The 20,114-nt window shown below is 36.6% G+C and overlaps 4 protein-coding genes across 5 annotated transcripts in view; 2 read left to right on the top strand and 2 right to left on the bottom strand.

Annotated features, from left to right (window-relative positions):
* Positions 1-20,114, bottom strand: part of coq8b (coenzyme Q8B) — a 148,927-nt gene that overhangs the window by 39,965 nt on the left and 88,848 nt on the right. The gene's annotated exons all lie outside the window — the stretch shown is intronic.
* sars2 (seryl-tRNA synthetase 2, mitochondrial) lies at positions 12-19,038 on the top strand. Of its 2 annotated transcripts, XM_077208906.1 has the most exons (17): positions 12-77; positions 11,830-12,010; positions 12,122-12,217; positions 12,665-12,694; positions 12,865-13,005; positions 14,101-14,155; positions 14,758-14,821; positions 14,905-15,010; positions 15,246-15,293; positions 15,730-15,838; positions 16,387-16,432; positions 16,559-16,646; positions 16,793-16,905; positions 17,214-17,307; positions 17,557-17,649; positions 18,601-18,666; positions 18,747-19,038. In XM_077208906.1, exons 2-17 carry the CDS (start codon positions 11,921-11,923, stop codon positions 18,870-18,872), a joined length of 1,365 nt encoding a protein of 454 aa, XP_077065021.1. In that variant the 5' UTR covers positions 12-77; positions 11,830-11,920; the 3' UTR covers positions 18,873-19,038. The 2 variants fall into 2 exon arrangements, with proteins under 2 accessions (XP_077065021.1, XP_077065020.1); XM_077208905.1 differs by lacking the exon at positions 12-77 and having other exon boundaries at positions 10,365-12,010.
* On the top strand, positions 961-6,183 carry LOC143716381 (uncharacterized). The gene is made up of 6 exons (XM_077208907.1): positions 961-1,414; positions 1,516-1,649; positions 2,042-2,189; positions 2,976-3,224; positions 3,300-3,561; positions 3,640-6,183. The coding sequence occupies exons 1-6, from the start codon at positions 1,053-1,055 to the stop codon at positions 3,835-3,837; spliced, it is 1,353 nt and encodes a 450-aa protein (XP_077065022.1). The 5' UTR covers positions 961-1,052; the 3' UTR covers positions 3,838-6,183.
* On the bottom strand, positions 4,683-10,301 carry LOC143716373 (uncharacterized). Its single transcript, XM_077208896.1, has 12 exons — positions 10,033-10,301; positions 9,269-9,496; positions 8,922-9,157; positions 8,734-8,837; positions 8,026-8,597; positions 7,632-7,835; positions 7,419-7,505; positions 6,891-7,144; positions 6,646-6,774; positions 6,419-6,559; positions 5,551-5,662; positions 4,683-4,976 (listed from the first exon to the last, which is right to left on the bottom strand). The coding sequence occupies exons 1-12, from the start codon at positions 10,148-10,150 to the stop codon at positions 4,756-4,758; spliced, it is 2,406 nt and encodes an 801-aa protein (XP_077065011.1). The 5' UTR covers positions 10,151-10,301; the 3' UTR covers positions 4,683-4,755.

Here is a 20,114-nt window from a genome sequence, read left to right as displayed (position 1 = left end):
GCCAATTTACCGGATGTGACTGATATTTACTTCCGTTTCAGCGCGACTCGAGAGTCTTAAAGCAGCACCAACACTAAGTAAGATTTTTTTTACCTTAAAATAATGTTTCCCAAAATCGTTTCAGTGGTTCATCAAGTTGTGACATGGTGAAATGCACTTATGTCACAGCTTTGCGGTCCTTTATCTGATATATCCACGCTATGTAAGATTGTCAGATCGGGTCGCGTTTCTGTAGTTCTAATGAGACATAAGAAAACTACTAATTTGACTTACTTTACGGCAAGCGTTACAATTGCTACAATTGCTCGTTTGTGATGTCGCAATACATCATACTTTCATAAAATCATGCATCATACTCTACCTTGTCAGTGGCCATTGTTGATTCCAAAGCCGGTGCTAGATAAACAGAGAGCATGTGCGTGCGCGTGCGACAGTAGGCTGCGGTAGGCTAAATTATTTACGACAGCGGTAATGGACAATTCCGCTTCCAACCTGTAGGGCGACCGCAGAGGAAAAATCACTTGGTGTTGCTTAGTTTAATGAATTGATGCTTTTGTATGGAATGATATTCCGGACATTATTCAAAAGGAATTGCAAATTGTATTTGCAATTGCGTTTTCGATTTGTGGACGCATAAAATGTGACATAATCCAAACGCAATTGCAAATCGCGCATTACCGTTTGCATTTTCGTTTAAGCGAACGCACACTGACTGCCAAATTTCAAATGAAAATGCAAAGTCCGTTTGCAACTGTGTTTCCCATGTCTTACGAGGTTTGTCTCCATTCCTATTTAAATAGTAATTTCAATTACCACGTCTGCTTTTTCACTTTCTCAGTGTCGCGTATGTAACCAGCCAAAACTCAAATGGAATCGCAATTCCCTTAGCGTTTGCATTTCCGATGCCTACACTGAAACCTGTCAATCAGTGTCGAGGGTGGGGTTATATGCTATGGGGCGTGTTTGTGTTGGGAAGTGACGTCACTCACAGTCGACGGTCAAGAGGTGATGCGCTGAACGGACTCCGATTTATTTATTTATTTATTTATTTAATGGAGGTAGTTGGTGAAATTGTGGAGGACCTTATGATGCTCGCGCAGCAAGTTGAAGATAGTACATCCTCTACTGATTTCCTCTTACTCAGAAGCCATTTAGTTTTGGATAAATTAAATGAGTTTGTGGCCTTGACCAACAGCAACATCAGTAATGTTGTCTTCGCCAACCTCAATGAAGTAGCTTACAGGCTTTTTGTGAAGGACAGGACAACTAAAGGACCAGGACGCCCTTTACTGGACATACCACAAGAGATGATCGAGTACTACGTGATATGTGGTTACTCATGTGTCCAGCTTGCGCGCCTGCTTGGAGTATCTGAGCGAACTATACGTAGAAGACTAGAACAGCATGGATTAAGGTACTTAATTTTAATACATTTGTATTAGTGAGAGAGGAAAAAGTGGAATGTACAAATAAATAACGAATATAAATATATTTATATTCCCCCCCATACCATAGGGCTAGAGATTTGTACTCTGATGTCACTGATGATGTATTAGACAACATTGTGGCAGAAATACAAAGACATTACCCAAACGCTGGGTACAGGATTATACATGGTCATCTTCGGGCCCAAGGTCTTCATATTCAGAGTAAGAACAATTTCATAATATTTTGAGTTTACACCTTTTGTCTTCAATACTTGTGTATACGAGCAAGAAGGTTGCTGGTCGCACACTGAATACAGTACAAATTGAAGTCTAGCAAAAAAAACAAAAAAATGTATTATAAGTTGCATCGTGCAAATTGCATGTGAATTAAAAAGCAAGCAAAAGTTTCAGCACACTGCTGTCTTCAGCATTGATTCAGTGTGCAGTCAGCAATTTGGCTGTTTTATATTAAAGGTTCGGGTTTTATTGGTTAAATGCTTAAATACCAGAATGTGGTGAATTTCTAGTAAATTACAGAATTAAAAACAAAACATTTAATTAGGTTTTAATTGATGTATTGAAATATATTGTGCATTTCTTTTTTTACTTTTAAGCTTCAAGGGTGCGCGAGTCTGTGCGAAGAGTCGATCCACTGGGAACTCAGCTGAGAGCATTAGCAATATGCACACGTCATCGCCGTCAATACTCTGTCTCAGGACCAAATGCAATGTGGCATATAGACGGAAACCACAAGCTAATAAGGTATTGGGAGTCTAAACTTAGGCAAATATACTATCTGTGCAATTATGAAACATTGAACAGGGTTTTTCCTGGGTGACAAATGATTTTGGGTGGTCTTAATCTACCGTAATACAATTTGTGCTTACATCAAAAGCAAATTAAGTAGAACAAGAGGCTCAAAACCTGGATATCTATGATTTACAAACCTTTCAGTCTTCCTCTGTAAAATATTTTCTGTTTTCATCCTCTGGCTGTAGGAAAAATCACCTGGCCTTCTTTGCCTTAATATTTTCAATACAATCATTAAGTAAAACAAGTTGGCCCTCACTTACCCAAGGCAGAGGAAACACATATTTTTTATATAGTCCTAACTGGTACAGACAAAATATTTTAATATAGTTCAGTTCAGTTTAATCATATTAGATATTCAGTGTTAAGTAAATCATAAATTACTTCCATAAAGGTTGCTTATGCTAAAAAAAAAATTGTTTTAATACTTTTGCTCTGTCATCCAGCAGATAGCACCAGTAAACAGATCCCCACCATGCTATCCAGTACAAACTTTTGTAATGTTTGGTTTTGTAAATGTAAAACATATAACAATACAAATATTGGAAGAAAAATAGCATGGAAGGGGATGTTTTAAAAATGGATGTCTGAATTTGCTCAAGTGATAAGAAATTTCATTTGGATAGCCACCTAATAATTTAAATGCAGGAAAAAACCCTGACATGGGAGGATAGAGGTGGTAAGAGAGGGGATCATAAAACGTAATGTTTCATTTTATGTATCTGATTTCTTATTTAGGTGGAGGTTCGTCATTCATGGAGGCATTGACGGCTTTAGCCGCTTAATCGTTTACCTAAGTGCTGCGACAAACAACCGGGCATCAACTGTTGTTGACAGTTTTATTGGAGCAGTTCAGAAGTTTGGACTCCCCTCTCGAGTGCGCTCAGACAAGGGCTTGGAGAACATTGAAGTGGCACACTTCATGGTGGCACATAGGGGAGAGAACCGCAACTCACACATAACTGGAAGAAGTGTCCACAATCAAAGGTGCTTGGTGTGGGTGGGAAAAAAAAGTTACATAGATTTAATTTCAATAAAATTGTTGTACTGTTGTCTCTGTAGGATTGAAAGGTTATGGAGGGATGTCTATGAACAGGTCTTAGACCTGTTTTACTGCCTGTTCTATGGAATGGAGAGTGAGAGTTTGCTGGATCCAGATAATGAGGTGCACCTATATGCACTACACTGGATTTTCCTGCCTCAGTTGCAAAGGCATCTTAATCTGTTCCAGGAGGCTTGGAATAACCACAAATTAAGGACCACGGGTAGCCAATCCCCTCTACAGTTGTGGACAACATTTCAAACTACTGATGATCCAGACCAGGTATATGTAGATATGACAGTTTGGGATGTAATGTTTGTCATTTTTTAAAATGGAATTTTTGCTTTTTTTTGTTGCAAGGCGAGTGATGACTTCGGAATAGACTGGGAGGGACCATGCAGTAATGAAATGGAGGGAGTTGCAGTCCCACAAGCACTACTGCAGAGAGAGTTGACTGTTGCAGAGGTGGATACCTTACCCAGTCCTAATGTTCTTCTTACAGAAGCAGTGGATGCTTACTGTGAAACGGTGCTACAGCTAACTCGTTTATTTGGATAGATCAACTACTCACCCAAATATGCTTGCACAATGTCTTCATTCACAGAAGTGTGTGTCGGTGCTAGGTTTCACCCCTTCATGAGTGTTCTGAATTTGCGAAATTCAATAAAAATGCTGTCTGTTGCAGTTAAACCTGTGGATGTGTGTGCGGGCAACATGACATCATGACTTTGCGTAAACATACACGCCACTTTCAATTCAAGTGGCGTGTTATCTATACGCATTTTGTGCTATCCGCGTGTATGTCCACGCCGAAATCTTTTGCGTGTATGTCTACGCCATTAAATGTCCGAGTGATTCCGCGTGTATGTGTACGCCGTTAAATGTCCGAGCGAAACGAAGCAAAATCTATATCTACATCTGTGGAGCGATATTTCTTTTCCTAGGATGGTAGGAGAAGACTCATAAAATGGTATTAACCCCAGTGACGGGTAGGTTTAGGGACGGGGTTGGGGTAGGTCATATATTTATATATACATAATACAGTAATATAACGTTAAGTCAAAGGCGTTGATAAACACGCTGAAAAGCGATTATGCGTGTTGATAGCACGCCAAAAATGGAAATACGAATTGGCGTGTCATACATACGCCATTTCATGAGATCAGTCTGGTGCGGGAATGTTTGTTCCACTTTACATTTGTGGTGTAGTCCCAGGCTTTCATTTGTCAATTTGTTTAGATTGATGTGGGATTTATTAATTTTTCAATAAAATGAATAAACCCCACATCAAACAACAGTGGAATAAAAAAATAAAAATGTATACATACAGAACTAAATCAAACCCAGGTTTTTTGTGTTTAGACAAATAATGTAACAAGTCACTAAATTCCATGAAACTGAGAGAAAGGCAGCAATGTTTTTTTAATGAGGGTTTTAATGACCCCAAAGACAACATGAGGGTTTAAGAAATACATTTTAAACTAAACCAAAACCAAAGCTGTTGCTGGACACAGCTGCATTTAAATCAGCAGTGAATTCATCATAATGACTGTAATGCAGTGGGATTTTAAGTGTCTCCCTGCATGTTGAGGCAGTTGGCATTCTGACGTCAGGTGAGACTTCCACATACAGTTCCTGTGGTAGGCTTGTCCAGCCAACCCAAAACTCGACAAGATTTTTCAGCTCTTGTGGTGTACCTGTTTTTTTAATGTAGAATGTGTTAGTTTGTATGCTAATTAGAGATGCACCGATTGATCGGCTGGTGACCGGAATTGGCCGATTTTCACGTGATCGGCCATGACCGGTCTGGTCTGTCCAGCTATCCAGTCTGACATATGCCGATTTTATGCCGGTCAAAATGCACTCGGGCGGCGCATGATTAACATTGCGCAACAAGTGTTGCCCAAAATGCACAGAATTTGCATGTCTAGTGTTTTAACAAGAACTGGAGTAATCTATGTCAGAAATTAAAATGAAGACTTTATAGAAAATATTTATAGAAAATTTACCCATTTAAACTTGTTTATTATTCAGTTTGGGTAAAAGTATATGGTGTTTTATAAATAAATAAAATCGGAATCGACATAGAAAATTGTAATCGGTGCATCTCTAATGCTAATTGAATAAATGTGACTAACACTGACATGACATTTTCATATAAGACATCTTCATGTCTTCTTACAATGAAATAACCACACAAACCCTACCCAGCAAATTACATCTTAAAAATGCAATATTAAACGTGTACAAATACAGAATCAAAATGTGTACCTTGTTCAATGTATTGCCGGAAATAGGATGTGATTCTGCAGCATGTTTCCAGACTGAAATTCTCCTCATCATCACTGTCAGGGTTTGGCCATATTACTTTTTCCAGGATCATCTAGTATAATATCACAAAATAAAATGATGCAGTAGCTTAGCTATGAAGGTATTTTTGGTGCAAAACTTCTGAACGCCTGTGACAGTGGAATTTGTAGTTGTAGAGAATAGCCACACACGTGTATCAGTAAATTTGAAGTCACAGAGAGAAATGATTTAAGATTTGCAAACTTGTATACTTTTTTTTCTCTTCCACAAACACAACACAACAGTTACACCTTCTCAAATTCTTCATTGCAGGTGCACAAATCCTATTCTACAAATCACAAATTAAGAAACTCATACGCTCACATTTTTGCTACAGTTGCTGCAGTGAATATGGTGCAAAACGCATTTACACACCCGCATCAAAAAATGTGAAGTCACAGAGAAGTTCTGATTTCTTTTGATTATTTTAATTTCTTTATTCTTAACTGTTTTAATTATTCTTATTTCTTTTGATTTTTCTATGTAAAGCACTTTGAATTACCATTGTGTATGAAATGTGCTAAATAAATAAACTTGCCTTGCCTTAAATTATAATAGTATTTCACAATATTAGTTTTTACTGTATTTTTTATCAAATAAATGCAGCTGTGGCGAACAGAAGAGACCAATCGTACTAATCGTAATTATTCCAAAACATTTGACCAGTGTTTAAACCATGCTTTGTTAATAGAAGGAACTGTAGATTATGCATAATCATTACATAGAAGGATGTGTAAGTATATCTTAATATCTATTTGGAAATAGTCAATGGCACATGATGGTACATTACCTCTGCATCAATTGTCAGGGAAGATGAGCGTGGGAATAGGACTTCAATGAGAGAAGGTCGTTCTTTGACCATGCGGAAAACTCCAGTATCCTTCAGTCCTTTTTTCAACTGCTGCATCTGTTTCTCTCGCCGGCCAATGACCTGAAGTATTTAATTGTTGCAGTCTTTAATAAATAATTACAAAAATGGTTTAAAATAAAAATATGTTTTAAAAAGGTTAAACTTACAGCATGATGAAGAAGGCTTTGGGCTAGCCACAGTCTGTTTTCCACAGTGACCCGAGGCAGATCCCAACTGACAGCCAGGTCATTCACTTTTGCACGCTCATCATCAGAAAGTGTATTTGGTCTTTGAAGCTGTAATAAAATCAATGTTAGTAAAAAATATAAAAATCTAGTTCAATTATTTTCATTTTCAGTCATTTTTACTTGCACAAAACAATGATCAGAGGTAGGTTTTATGTTGTACATACCAGATGGACAATGTCAATTACATCTGTGTCAGGGCAATCTTCCAGTTCAATTATGATGGTCTCGTTCATTTGTCCAGTTATCATTCCAAACATAGCAGGGCTAAGTCCAGTCAATAAGGGACCACCATTAAGGAATGAATGGCCAATCATGCGTCCAACAATGCGGAACAGGTCACTATCCAGCAGAGTTCGGGAGGTTGATGGCACCAAATGGTCTTCTTGACCGATGAAAAATAAAGTTTTGCCACAGTTGTCTAAAGTGAGAAAAAATAACACTTTTTTTTTTAGGCTCAATACAAGTTCCAAGGTAACACATTTTTATAAGTTTTGTCATGTGTAATTCCATTTAAATAGATATTGCATCCAAAAAAATAGCAATTCTTTTAGAAATTACTCCAAACCAATCAATTTTCTCTTATGATAGAAACAGTCATAAATTGAAATCAAAGAGACAGAGTACTGAAAGAATGTGCATTTTGGCTAAACCATCCCTTTAATTACGTAATGTTTTAGATTACAATTACTTACCAAAATCTAGGGCAAACCCAAACTGCACACGTGAAATAACCTGGGATAGAAAGTAGCGTTTCACACCATCTCCAATTGCTGCATCGCCTGAGATAACGTAAAGAATATTAATATCTATGCAGTGTATCCACAATATTAAACATACAGTGATATTGCCATACAGATTGCTTGTATAAAATGTGTTCATATTTAAAGAAAACTATTAATTTTTACCCCTTAGTATGACGAAAAATGGACGAGCCCAGTTGCCAGGTTGAGATTTATAGAAAGTAAACATTTCTCTTTCTCTTTCCTGTGTACTGCTGCATAGGTTCAGTCCTGCAGTTAGACTTTCAGCAGATAAACTTTCAGCCCTTTCCAAAAGTCTCCTTCTGTATTGAAGTGCTGCCCGAAACAAGTTTGGCTCAACTTTCCACTCTGAGAAGAAAGGAAAAAAAAACAAAATTTTAAAACAAAAAAATAAATACAATTTAATAAAAACCTGGTAGGCACTATTCACAAGACCTTTGACATTGTCATATTTTGAGAGTTTTTTTCTAGCTATGCTCTGATATAGAGAAAATAACCTTATTGTTGTACAGATTGCAGGAAACATCAACTAAATCACCTTCATTGTCACTGTCCCTCGCTTCTCTACTTTGATCAATTTCCTGTCTGATGTTGCTGCTGCTGAAGGTTTGCTGTCTGCTGCTGCTAGCTATTTCTTCGTTGCTGCTGCTGAAGGTTTGCTGTCTGCTGCTGCTAGCTATTTCTTCGTTGCTGCTGCTGAAGGTTTGCTGTCTGCTGCTGCAAGGTATTTCTTCATTGCTGCTGCTGAAGGTTTGCTGTCTGCTGCTGCTAGCTATTTCTTCGTTGCTGCTGCTGAAGGTTTGCTGTCTGCTGCTGCTAGCTATTTCTTCGTTGCTGCTGCTGAAGGTTTGCTGTCTGCTGCTGCTAGCTATTTCTTCGTTGCTGCTGCTGAAGGTTTGCTGTCTGCTGCTGCTAGCTATTTCTTCGTTGCTGCTGCTGAAAGTTTGCTGTCTGCTGCTGCTAGCTATTTCTTCATTGCTGCTGCTGAAGGTTTGCTGTCTGCTGCTGCTAGCTATTTCTTCGTTGCTGCTTCTAGCTAATTCCTCAATGCTGTCTCTAGGTGATTCCTCGCTGCTGCTTTGGGGGATTTGGCATGCCCCTCCCTCCAACCTGATTTGTTAAAAAAGGAAATGCAAAATAAATGTAGAAAAAAGGAAGGTAGAACTCTATAAAATAATAAAAACTCTATTATACTTAGTATTTTTTAACATTCTATTGTTTAGAAAGTTTTCCATGCATCACTTACATTTCACATTGGTCGACATGTTTCTGCATTTCAGCAACATAAATTTTTACTTGGCAGTACAAACAAGGTACTTGTGGCCCTTGTCCTGATTTTCCCTCTGAGTACTTGTCCATGTAAACAAACAAAAAAGTCAGACATGGCAAATCTTAACAGCCATTTTCAATGCTTTATTTATGCAGTTTACATACCTCCAAGCTTAGATCTTTCTGAAGAGGTCTGATGAAAATCATGCTAACTCCTATGCCAAGGGCACTGCTGCTCAAGTACTCTGCCGAGTATCCTTCGTCAGGACAAGGGATTATCTCCAATGACTTTGAGCGGGTAGCACCTCGAGTCTTAAGAAGTTCATAGCCTCCAGCATCTCTGAGCTTCGGAAACTGTTTATAGAGGTAATCTGTAAAATCCTCTGGCTGACAATATTTATCTGAAAGGCAAGCAAAATGTGTACAGCATGTCTTTTAAAAAATAAAATAGACACGTTTAGAAAACGAAAATAGATTACGTAGAAACGTAATTCTACAATGTTACAAGTTACCTGGGAAAACAATTTTTTTCCCCCCCAGATCAGCTTTCTCCAGCTTCAGCTTCTCAGATGGGTTTGGAATCTCACAGTCTCTTCTTTTAGGCAAGCAAAAAAATCTGTGGGTGTATGTTATCGTCTTCGGTTTCTTTGCTGGCAGAGCTGAACTGCATGACCTCTTCCGTATACCCACTCGTGATTGTGCATATGGGGCAAACAACCTGCTCACTTCACTACGTGCACCTTGGAAACATTTTAAAGGAAGAAAATAACTTTAATTTTTGAACACAGTAAATATTTTTGCAAAAATAACAATGTATGTTAAATAACCCAGCTGTCAAACATTCTTATGAGACACGTGTTCGGTTATATTATTATCAATTTTGTTTAACAGAGTTTGGGCATGAATTTAAGTTATTGATGTTTCTGATTACGAGAAGCAAAGCATGTCTGGTGGTCTCATTTACACAGTTCCCTCCATAGAAAGAAGAAAGCAGGATTTGTATTTGTAAATGTATTATAACAGAATAATCAGGTAGGAACACATTAATACATGACAACTGGTGTTCAGTAGCAATTTGAAATACTTTTGCTACTAGCAAATACACAACGTGTAGCCTATATGCACGCCAATTTTGGGACCTTTATAGCCAGCTTCAAAATCCCGACCGGACACATTTTACAGGTCCGAGAAAGATATATGGTTATTGGTCAAGTAGGCTATATATTATGCGCATTAGATCATTAAATATTATATAAATAAAATAACGAATCCTCACCCTGAACGTCAGTTGTGCGTATCATCGCAGGTGAAGGAGCACTCGATGGAGACACTGATGTTGATTGTTCCAGAGCTGCGGCCGCCTCTCGCAGCAGCTGAGAGATTGACTTCTCCATTACAAGTCTAAATGAAAATTGCACATAAAAAAGGCCCGATCTTCTGATCAAATTTTTTACGTACAACCATTTAACGCATGGCCCGCCAAACCGCCAAACGCGATCGACTGTGAGTTACGTCACTTCCCGCCAAACGTGGTCGACTCTGAGTGACGTCACTTCCCAACACAAACACGCCCCATAGCATATAACCCCACCCTCGACACTGATTGACAGGTTTCAGTGTAGGCATCGGAAATGCAAACGCTAAGGGAATTGCGATTCCATTTGAGTTTTGGCTGGTTACATACGCGACACTGAGAAAGTGAAAAAGCAGACGTGGTAATTGAAATTACTATTTAAATAGGAATGGAGACAAACCTCGTAAGACATGGGAAACACAGTTGCAAACGGACTTTGCATTTTCATTTGAAATTTGGCAGTCAGTGTGCGTTCGCTTAAACGAAAATGCAAACGGTAATGCGCGATTTGCAATTGCGTTTGGATTATGTCACATTTTATGCGTCCACAAATCGAAAACGCAATTGCAAATACAATTTGCAATTCCTTTTGAATAATGTCCGGAATATCATTCCATACTTTTGGCAGGGACAACAAATCACTTCAGTAATTGGCCAGAATACAATGGGCAAAAAATGTCCCTGTACAAGTAGGCTACAACAGCTTGTTACTAGGGAATTACATTCAAAGGAGTGTATTATTAAGTTTTATTTTCGGGAATATTTGCTTTTTTTGGTATTTCTTGAACTCAGATTTCTGAAGGAAAAAACTATTATTTTAGAGCTTAAAAGCATGCATAACAGTTTTGCAGGTCATCATGACTTCAACATTTCCTTTTTTGTCTGCTTTAAAAAAAGTTTTTTTTTCTAATTTATACGTAGTACCTACTCACATAGTACGCGATATCGGACGCAGCTTTGGTCTTAAGCGAAAGAAAAGATATAATCACGTAATAAAGGTGCATAAAGATATCAAATAAATATTTTGTAAATTACACATATTTTTAAAGTCTTGACAGCGTTCTTAGTCGGAGAGTCTCTAATACTGTTTACATCCAGTGTTACTTCAGTCAACTAAATTATAAAATTGGGGTTCTGATAAGTAAACCTACATTTATGAAAATTGTATAATAAATAAATAAAATAAAATATTTAGGATAATCAGTAAAACCAAAGAGTATATTTTGCTTTATTTGGTCCTTGGGTTCTTTTCTAAAAAATATGTTGTTTATAGACTTGTTTGGATAAATATCTTTTTGGTTAGTACTCTCCTATGTTCAGTTTGTCGGGTGAAAACAAACCCTCACCAACTGACAGTAAAAGCTTGGAAGAATATTTACTATGGTTTTCATAGTAAAAGTCCCCGCAAACGAACTATAATTTTCACTAAAATGATATAAGCACTACTACGGCAAAATACATAAAACTACAGCAAAAGTTTAAAAGTGTAATAAGCTTTCTGATTTATTTATTTATAACACTTGACTAAATTAATAATAATTAATTGTAAAAGTATCACTGTCATCGCATTTCCGAATTTAGACGAAATGAATCCTCTCGGCTTCCGTAAAGTTAAACTGTCAACCCGTTAACCATGGCGTCCTCTGCAAGGGCAGCTACACGGTATTGCTCTTTTTATCTGCTTACGTCTTCGAGACTAAATGTCAGCAGTGGATTTAGATGGTCCTGCCGACCTTGCTCCTCTCGACCGGCCAGGAGCAGCCTCTATGAGCATGTACGGGAAGGGTACAGTCATAAACCCGAGCTGGACATGCAGCGTGTGTGCGATGAGACAGATGCGGTGACAGCGGAGGTGGACAATCGGAAAGGAGATTTGCGGGCAGCTGATGTCGGAGTCATAGTAAGACACATTAAAACAATACTGCTGCACTGACATTAGTTAAACTGATATTTTCAGATAATACATGTGAAAACGTTAATGGAACACATGTGTGGTACAATGTGTGTCTAGGTCTCAGTCTGGAAGAAACTAAAGAAGGTGCAAAAAGAAATATCATATTTGGAAAAGAGAAAGCATGTGATCAGTAGCAAAGTCCGCGCTCTTGTAGTAAGTTTTCATGTACATTTACATAATAAGGGTTTCAAACTTGAAATGTGGGTACTTTACATTGGACAGTTGACGTTACCTGCAGTGTGCTATGTTATTAATCTAAAATTGCATAACAGTTAAGCTAAAAGATCAATGATGGGGGGAAATGACAAATATTTATTATTTATAGTGCTTAAAATATACAGACTGCTTTATACTTATTTTAAATGAATAGTTTACCCAAAAATGGTTGCTGAAGGTAAATTTGAAAAGAATAATTCTAGCTGTTTTCTTTTTGACTAGTCAATAGAATAGTTAATAGTCAGTATCAATAATTCACTGTATTCCTTACAATAACGACATAACATTTTGATGTTAAAAAACAGTTATTGTTGATATTATTTGTGATTTATTATTGGATGAATATTTGGTTCAGTCAATTTTCCCCACCCTTTTCCCTTTCAGGATGAACATGACAAATCCACTTTGTCTAGTGTAAGTTCCAGCTTTTTTTAATTTGCGTAACACTAAACTTTAGTTTGAAGAATTAAATATGGGCTTTTTAATTAATAAAATTCTGCTTGCTTTGCGATATGTAGTAGGCTATACATTAATATGCATTGGAATATTTGTATGACATTCTTTCCCTGCTTTGTACTTGACAGCTTGTGGAGTACAACAGTGCAAGAGAAGAAGGTAGAGCACTCAGGGAGAAACTTAGTCAGTTGTATCTGGAAGAGAGTGAGCTGGAGAAAGAACATTACTGCCGTGCTCTACGGCTGCCCAACAGAACACATCCAAGTGTGGTAAGGGACCACTCACCTTTCATAATAATAATAATAAAAAGTTAAATGTAAAAGGAAATATTATGTACCGGTATTATAAATTAAAAAAAAAAAAAGTAATCCTAAAAATGTTAAACCATTTCTATTAACTGCTATTAAAGGGTAACTAAACACTAAAACAACTTTTTTTAGTTAATGATCTGTAAGAATGGAGCTTTTTTTGACCTTTGGATTTAAAGTGTTTTAATTCTACAATATATGGTGTAAAAACATCTGAGTGCTGCCCTCTTCAGGTTGAACGGTGGCTACAGCTGTTGAATTTTCCTATTGGAGGTTGTGGTACCCTCTGATGTCAGAGGGTACCAGCTAACCACGCCCTTGCACAGAGAGATGTGTCTCAGGTGCTTCTGTAATAACTGAAAAATCAGGAAAGCTGGGTAGGCAATTTGGGAGAGGCTAGCTTTAGCAAGCTAGCTTCGAAAGGGCAAGATCCCACCCTCCCTTCAAAGCGCTTTCCAAAGCCACGCTTCCGTCAAAACAGATGAGCGAGCACAGCCAGAGCGGTTGATTTCAACGTGAATAGTGTTGCCAAAGATGGGCATAAATCCGAGTCCGAGGACGAGAACAGCTCCAAGTATAACATCAAGTGTTGGCATCTCTTAATTACTGTAATAACAACATGGCTTGAACATAGTATAAGCTCGTTGTTTTGGTTCAGGAGGAACATTGAAAGGTGGCTGTTGTTTGTTTGCTGTGCTCGTTAACTGTCTACAACTCTTCATTGCATCATGGAACACACTGATGACGCGTGATGTCTGTGCGAGCAGGGTGCGCGAAAGTATGGAAATACATATGTTGACAGGCAGGTAGGACATCCAGTCATTGCATTTGGACCGAATGCAATAATTGGACGAACATTTTTTGGGTCCTGAGACTTCCACAGAAGATATATGTAAAAAAAAAATATATATATATTTAGATGACTTCTATTATTGATTGCTATCAGGATGTGAAGAGAGTTTCACCCAGTATGACATTAAGTGTTTCTGAATAACATTGCCTACCCTTGCTATGACAGGAATGTATTTTATTTAATTTGTTTGTCTTTTCTCCCAGCCCATCGGAGATGAGAGCCAGGCAAGAGTGGTTGAATTGGTTGGTCAGAGACGAGGTAAATTTATTTGAATATAAAATATATTTTGTATATTTGACCAAACCGATTTCAAGAAATTGATTTTTTGGTTTATGGCTTATAAACCAAAAAATCCATTTCTTGAAATCGGTTTGGTCAAATATACAATTTGGAGTATGATTTGAAGCATCAGCCATGGGTTTCCCTGACTTTTAGGTTTGACTTTGAGTTACATTTCTTGCAGCAATTTACAGTGTTACATTTCTTGCAGCAATTTACAGTAAATCTCTAGCAATGAGATCAGTGTTTGAAATGTGTATTTGATTTCTACATTTTTTTTATGCATACATTACTTATGCATTTAAACATTTTTATTATCTTCTTTTTTTTTAATTCTCAACATCTTGCATATTCTGCCAGGGATAATATGAGTAGAACTGTATTGTATTATGTTGCTGGTATTTGTAAATAATTTTTTTGCTCCTTGGATTTGCCGCTTTACCAATGCTTGCAGTTTTGATCAATACATGGTGTGACTGACTTGAAATATTTCCTTACCTGGTCAAATGTTTTGTAAATGCTAGGAAATGTTGCACAAAAAATTATTGTAATGTTACTGTTGTGTCATGTGTCCACTATAGAATTTGATTTCAAACCAAAAGGCCACCTGGAAATTGGAGAGGGTCTTGACATCATAAGACAGAGGTTAGATGTTTTCTCTTTCATGTTTTAATTTTAGTCAATTATTTATTTGTATTTGTTTTTCATTTGCATGTCTTTCCTTTTAGACGGCTTGCCCATGTGTCAGGGCACAGATCATACTACTTGAGAGGGGCAGGGGCCAGACTTCAGTTTGCCTTGCAAAATTTTACTATGGATCTTCTTCAGAAATTGGTTAGTATGTTTTTATCTATTTCTGTTATTTGAAATAATGTCTCCACCCATGAATGGTACATTATAAAACCAGGAATTTATTATTTTAAAAAATCTAAAATCCAAATCATCCACTGCTAACAAAAACCTTTTTGATTTTCATATTGACTGATCCATGTCATCATTAATGTTTCGGTTTCTTTTTTGGAAGGTGAGTACATTTAAAACTCTGTTTTGAATTTTTAACATTTTACAGGGCTTTATTCCCATGGTTGTTCCTGACATGTTAAAATCAGTGGTTTTTGTGAGTATTGCTTTTTTCTAATCTTACGGTATAATGATATCTATGTAACAACATTTTTATTACATTGTGGTATCCAAAATTCTGCATTTCTTTACTGGGATATCTGATTGTTTTTATTTTGTTTTAAACTATTCCTGAATTTTGAAGAGCTTTCACAACTAGTCATGTATAAACACAGGCGTTTTGAATGTGTGCAGCCAAGCTTTGTTTTCAAAAGTCTCCTTTTGTGCCTTACAGGGCCTTAATTAGATCTTCATAATCATATACTACTATGACTAATGGCTTTAGCAATATAATCTAAAATCATTTACACTGAATACTTTAGATGCAGTTGTGTATTAAGATTCTTAATGGAATTATAATGTAGTAGTGACAACTGTAGTAACCTATAAAAAATCTCCATGATATTAGTGCTGTTTTTGCATCTGTTATTCAGGAAGGTTGTGGGATGCAGCCTCATGCTCATAAATCACAGGTGTACTCTCTGGACCCGTCACGCTTTCCTGACCTTAATCTTGCTGGAACGGGGGAAGTAGGAGTGGCAGGTGATATGATAATTAATCTTATGATATGAATTATACGTTTTATTATAAATTAAAACAAAAGTAAATTTGTTATATACACTACTATTCAATAGTTTGGAATAATTATTTTTTATATATATATTTTTGAAAGAAATGTTTGCAAAATAGAAAAGCAGTTTTCTAATTGAATATAGTTTTTTATAGTTTTTTTTGTGATAAAGCAGAATATTCAGAAAGCATTACTGCAGTCTTCATTCTGTGTTGTTGATTGAACTTTCTATTCATCAAGGAATCATGAAAATATGCATCATGGTTTCCACAAAAATATTAAGCAGAAATAACTGTATTACATGCTGATAATAATAAGAACCATTATTAATAATTGAGCAACAATTAAAAACCCTTAATTATTCCTAACTTTTGACTGGTATTTTATTTTAAGTTATTACTATTAATAAAAATATACTAAAATATAGACCAGCAGGCACCAAATGTTAGGTTAGATTTTTTTTTTAATGAATATCCACGAATACTTTACAATGAATCGATGATGACCTATATTTTACTAGGATATTTCATGGATCATGCTGTAAATTTGAAGGATTTACCTGTCAGGTAAAAAAAAGTCCCTGATTTACCTATTGATTGATGGATTGTCTGAATGCTACATTAAGTTTTTTTTTTTTGATTGATTGATTGATGCAAGCGTAAAGTGTCATTTGTATTGCTTTTATGTTCTAGGACCATCTGTAGTAGCACATGTTATCGAGCAGAAACAGATACTGGAAGAGAGACCTGGGGGCTCTACAGAGTTCATCATTTTAACAAGGTAATCAGAAAACAGAAGTGGAAGCATGGAAATGAAAGAAACACAGAAAAGCAGAAAAGTTAAGATCCTTGATTTCAAGATTAAAGTAATTGCAGTACTATGAGCATTTATTTGTTGTTACCTTTAGGGTGTTTACTTTTATGCAGATTGAAATGTTTGGTGTTACTTCGAATGAGACGGGAGAGGAGAGTTCCCAATTGCTGGATGAATTTGTCATGTTACAGAAGGAGATTTTCTCTTCCCTAAAGCTTCATTACAGGTTTTGTCTAAAATCTAACCAATGTTTACACACACTAAGATTAAGCATAGTAAGATCATTCATGTTTTGATTTAGAAAATGTGACATTCATATTATTTTGAAAATGGTATAGCATTAAAACCTTAAAAGCATTTATTGTAAGTATTTATTGGGCTAACAGTGGTTCTTAAAGTTTGTTCACACTAAGAAGTAAATATTTGTTGTGAGTTTTCACTTGCTGTCAGTGAATACTAGGAAGATATGTAGATATGAAACCAGTAGATGGGTAATTGCTAATAAAATAGTAATAGCCATTCTTTCCCTCACAGAGTCTTGGATATGCCCACTCAAGAATTGGGGCCTCCTGCCTTCCGAAAGTATGATATAGAGGCATGGATGCCAGGACGTGGCAGCTTCGGAGAGGTTTGAACTGTATTTTAAAATGAAGAGTTAAGAGTCAGTGTAATTAATTGTTAGATTAATGCATTAAAAAAAAAGAGAACCATCAACAACAATAATAAAACGGCATCTTTAGAATTTTTTGTACTTGTTTATTTTATGTATAAGAATTCGCTATTTGAATTTGTTTCTGCTTTTGCTAGTCAAAAAGAGGAATACATTTCTACTTTTGCATCCTTTTGTTGAATATCAACTTACTTAATCCTTTATCAGATCTCCAGTGCCTCAAACTGCACAGACTACCAGAGCCGACGTCTTAACATTCTCTATGAGGGAAATGATGGAAACCCTAAGTATGCGCATACAGTAAGAGGCTATTTATAATACCATCTTAATAACAGTATGGTGAGCCATGACTGCAATATGTCCATTCTATTTGTTACAAATAATAGTAAAAATATGATTATTGGAGATAACTAAAAGAACAGAACAATTCCTTCAAGACAAAAATTACGGAATCCCTGAACCGCAAAGTAAAAAAAAATAAAAAATCCGAGAAATTTTCGAGAATACATAGAAGTCTTCCATAGAAGTTCTTATTTATTGATTTTTTTTGTAAAGAAATGCGCTCGTGAAGTCGAACTGCTAGCTAATAGTAGCTTTTTACTTTTATCTGGTCTCTCAAAAAAAGTAAATTCTACAGGTGCTAATCTACCAACATGGCATTACCATTTGTCTTAGGACGCCCATAGACAAGCACGAAGACTCCGTCAGAGGAGGTAAAGGCACCACAATCTAGCCAAGGTCCAAACTTTATGTGGCACGTTGACTCAAAGCCTGCGTGTCTTCGTGCTCATCTATAGGCAACGCCATCTGGGCCGAGAACACTCAACAGTAACTGTACTGTGTCCCTCTTCACCATAAATCCTTTCTGGATACATTTTAAGTGCATAATTCTGTATCGAATCATTTGGCCGGATCCCGTGATTTCCTCAGATATAAAGCTGGATAACTCCATCCAGTCTGAAAATTGTTTTCGCCTGTAAAGTATATTCCGGCGCAGTACATATATTTTGTAACGTCCTAAAACAAATGGTTATGCCATGTTGTTAGATTAGCACAATGTAGAATTTCCTTTTTTTGAAAGCCCAGCTAAGAGTAAAAAGCTACTATTTTGTTTAGATGTTCGAGGCAGTTCGATTTCACGAGTGCATTTTTTCTCTCTCTCACACACACACACATACATTACGTTGCGGTTCAGAGCTTCCGTAAAAAATAGCTGCAGCAGTCGATAACACTTTATTTTTCATATTTTAGGTAAATGCTACAGCTTGTGCTATTCCACGTACCATCATTGCCATTTTGGAGACGCACCAAACCAAGGTAGAAACTAAACTAACGATTATTTTTCAACAGATATTCATTGTATTATTAATTTTGTCCCTCTGTTTGTCTTCTGTTAGGAAGGGACGGTTCAGATTCCTGAAGTCTTGCAGCGCTATCTTGGCTTGGATGTGATTGAAAAACCTAAATACACTCCTATTAAATATATGGGACCAAACCAACCCAAGCGACATGCCTCAAAATAACTTCTTAATAATAAATCAGACTTCAGTGAAGTACTATTTTTACTGTATTCTCCACAGTGAAGACAATGTATATAGGTGTTTGTCTTATTGTGTCAAACCTCTTATTTCCAAAAACAACATTTATGTGGCCTATCCAAATTTTCAATAAAATGCCATCAGCGACGTCTCAATTTGTTATGTCTTTGTACACTCTGAGCTGTGTAAATTTTTTCCACCAGATAAAGTTTGCAGATAAAGGTTTTGTTGGTGATTTGAACATAATAATGATAATGAAAAGAAATGCATTGGGATTGGGATTTGTACACATTTTTAACTCTATTAAAGTTTTAAAGTAAGACAACGTGTCAGGACCCACTCACAGTTGTAATCGTTCTTCAGATTTAATGTTGTCATATGGAATCGATGTTGATGACATTGAAGGAGTGTTTGCAGCAGAGTGATAACATCTCCAATTATTATCTAGTCCCTTCCACTTAGCCAAGGCTGAACCATATAAACAACCTGACTAACGAATGGCTCGACACAACGCATACCGGGGAAGAGACTAGAAAGGGTTTTCTTCTGTGTAGACCAGCTCTCAAGTGCCAGGGGGTCCGTGAAATAATTAGCTATTTTCTGGACTGTAAAGTCAAGTTTTTTTTTATCATGAAGTATGCTGTGATTTATTCCTAAGTGACTTAGGCCTATAGTTCAGTCATTTTAAGCCAAAATGGGGGTCAACCTAGAACAAATTGCAACAGAAGCAAACTCAACTGATTTTGTATCCTCAATATGTCCTGAGAAAAGAAAAAAAAGCCCTGAAGAATCCCATTAGGGGAAAGATTCGAAAAAGACCCAAATATAGCCTATTTACGCCTATTTATTATTTTTCTCAAATGAATAGGGCAAACATTTTAACCTTTAGATATCACCATGAAAATTACTGAGTTGATTACTTACATCAAGACAAAAAATGTATTACAAGTTTTTTTTAAATTGTTTGTTAACATGGACAAACGGTGCATAATCTAATTACATATGTGCTAATTTGCATAAATACCCAAACAGATCTAAACATTGGGTATAGCCAGGTGAAAATGTCTTGTTGACATATAATAGTAAAAGACTTAATGTTAAGGTCTGAATCGAACCCATTTAGGCTAGCCATGAACATTAATACATAGAGGCAGGAAGAAGTACTTTAGAAACCAGCCTTTATTAAATATTATTGCAGAGATGGGGTTTGGGGCTGGGTCCGTGGGA

This window comes from Siphateles boraxobius, unplaced genomic scaffold (genome assembly GCF_051911475.1).
Source record: "Siphateles boraxobius isolate OS27281-9 unplaced genomic scaffold, OSU_SipBor_1 6, whole genome shotgun sequence".
NCBI lineage: Eukaryota > Metazoa > Chordata > Actinopteri > Cypriniformes > Leuciscidae > Siphateles > Siphateles boraxobius.
This window is presented reverse-complemented; position numbering and strand designations above follow the sequence as displayed.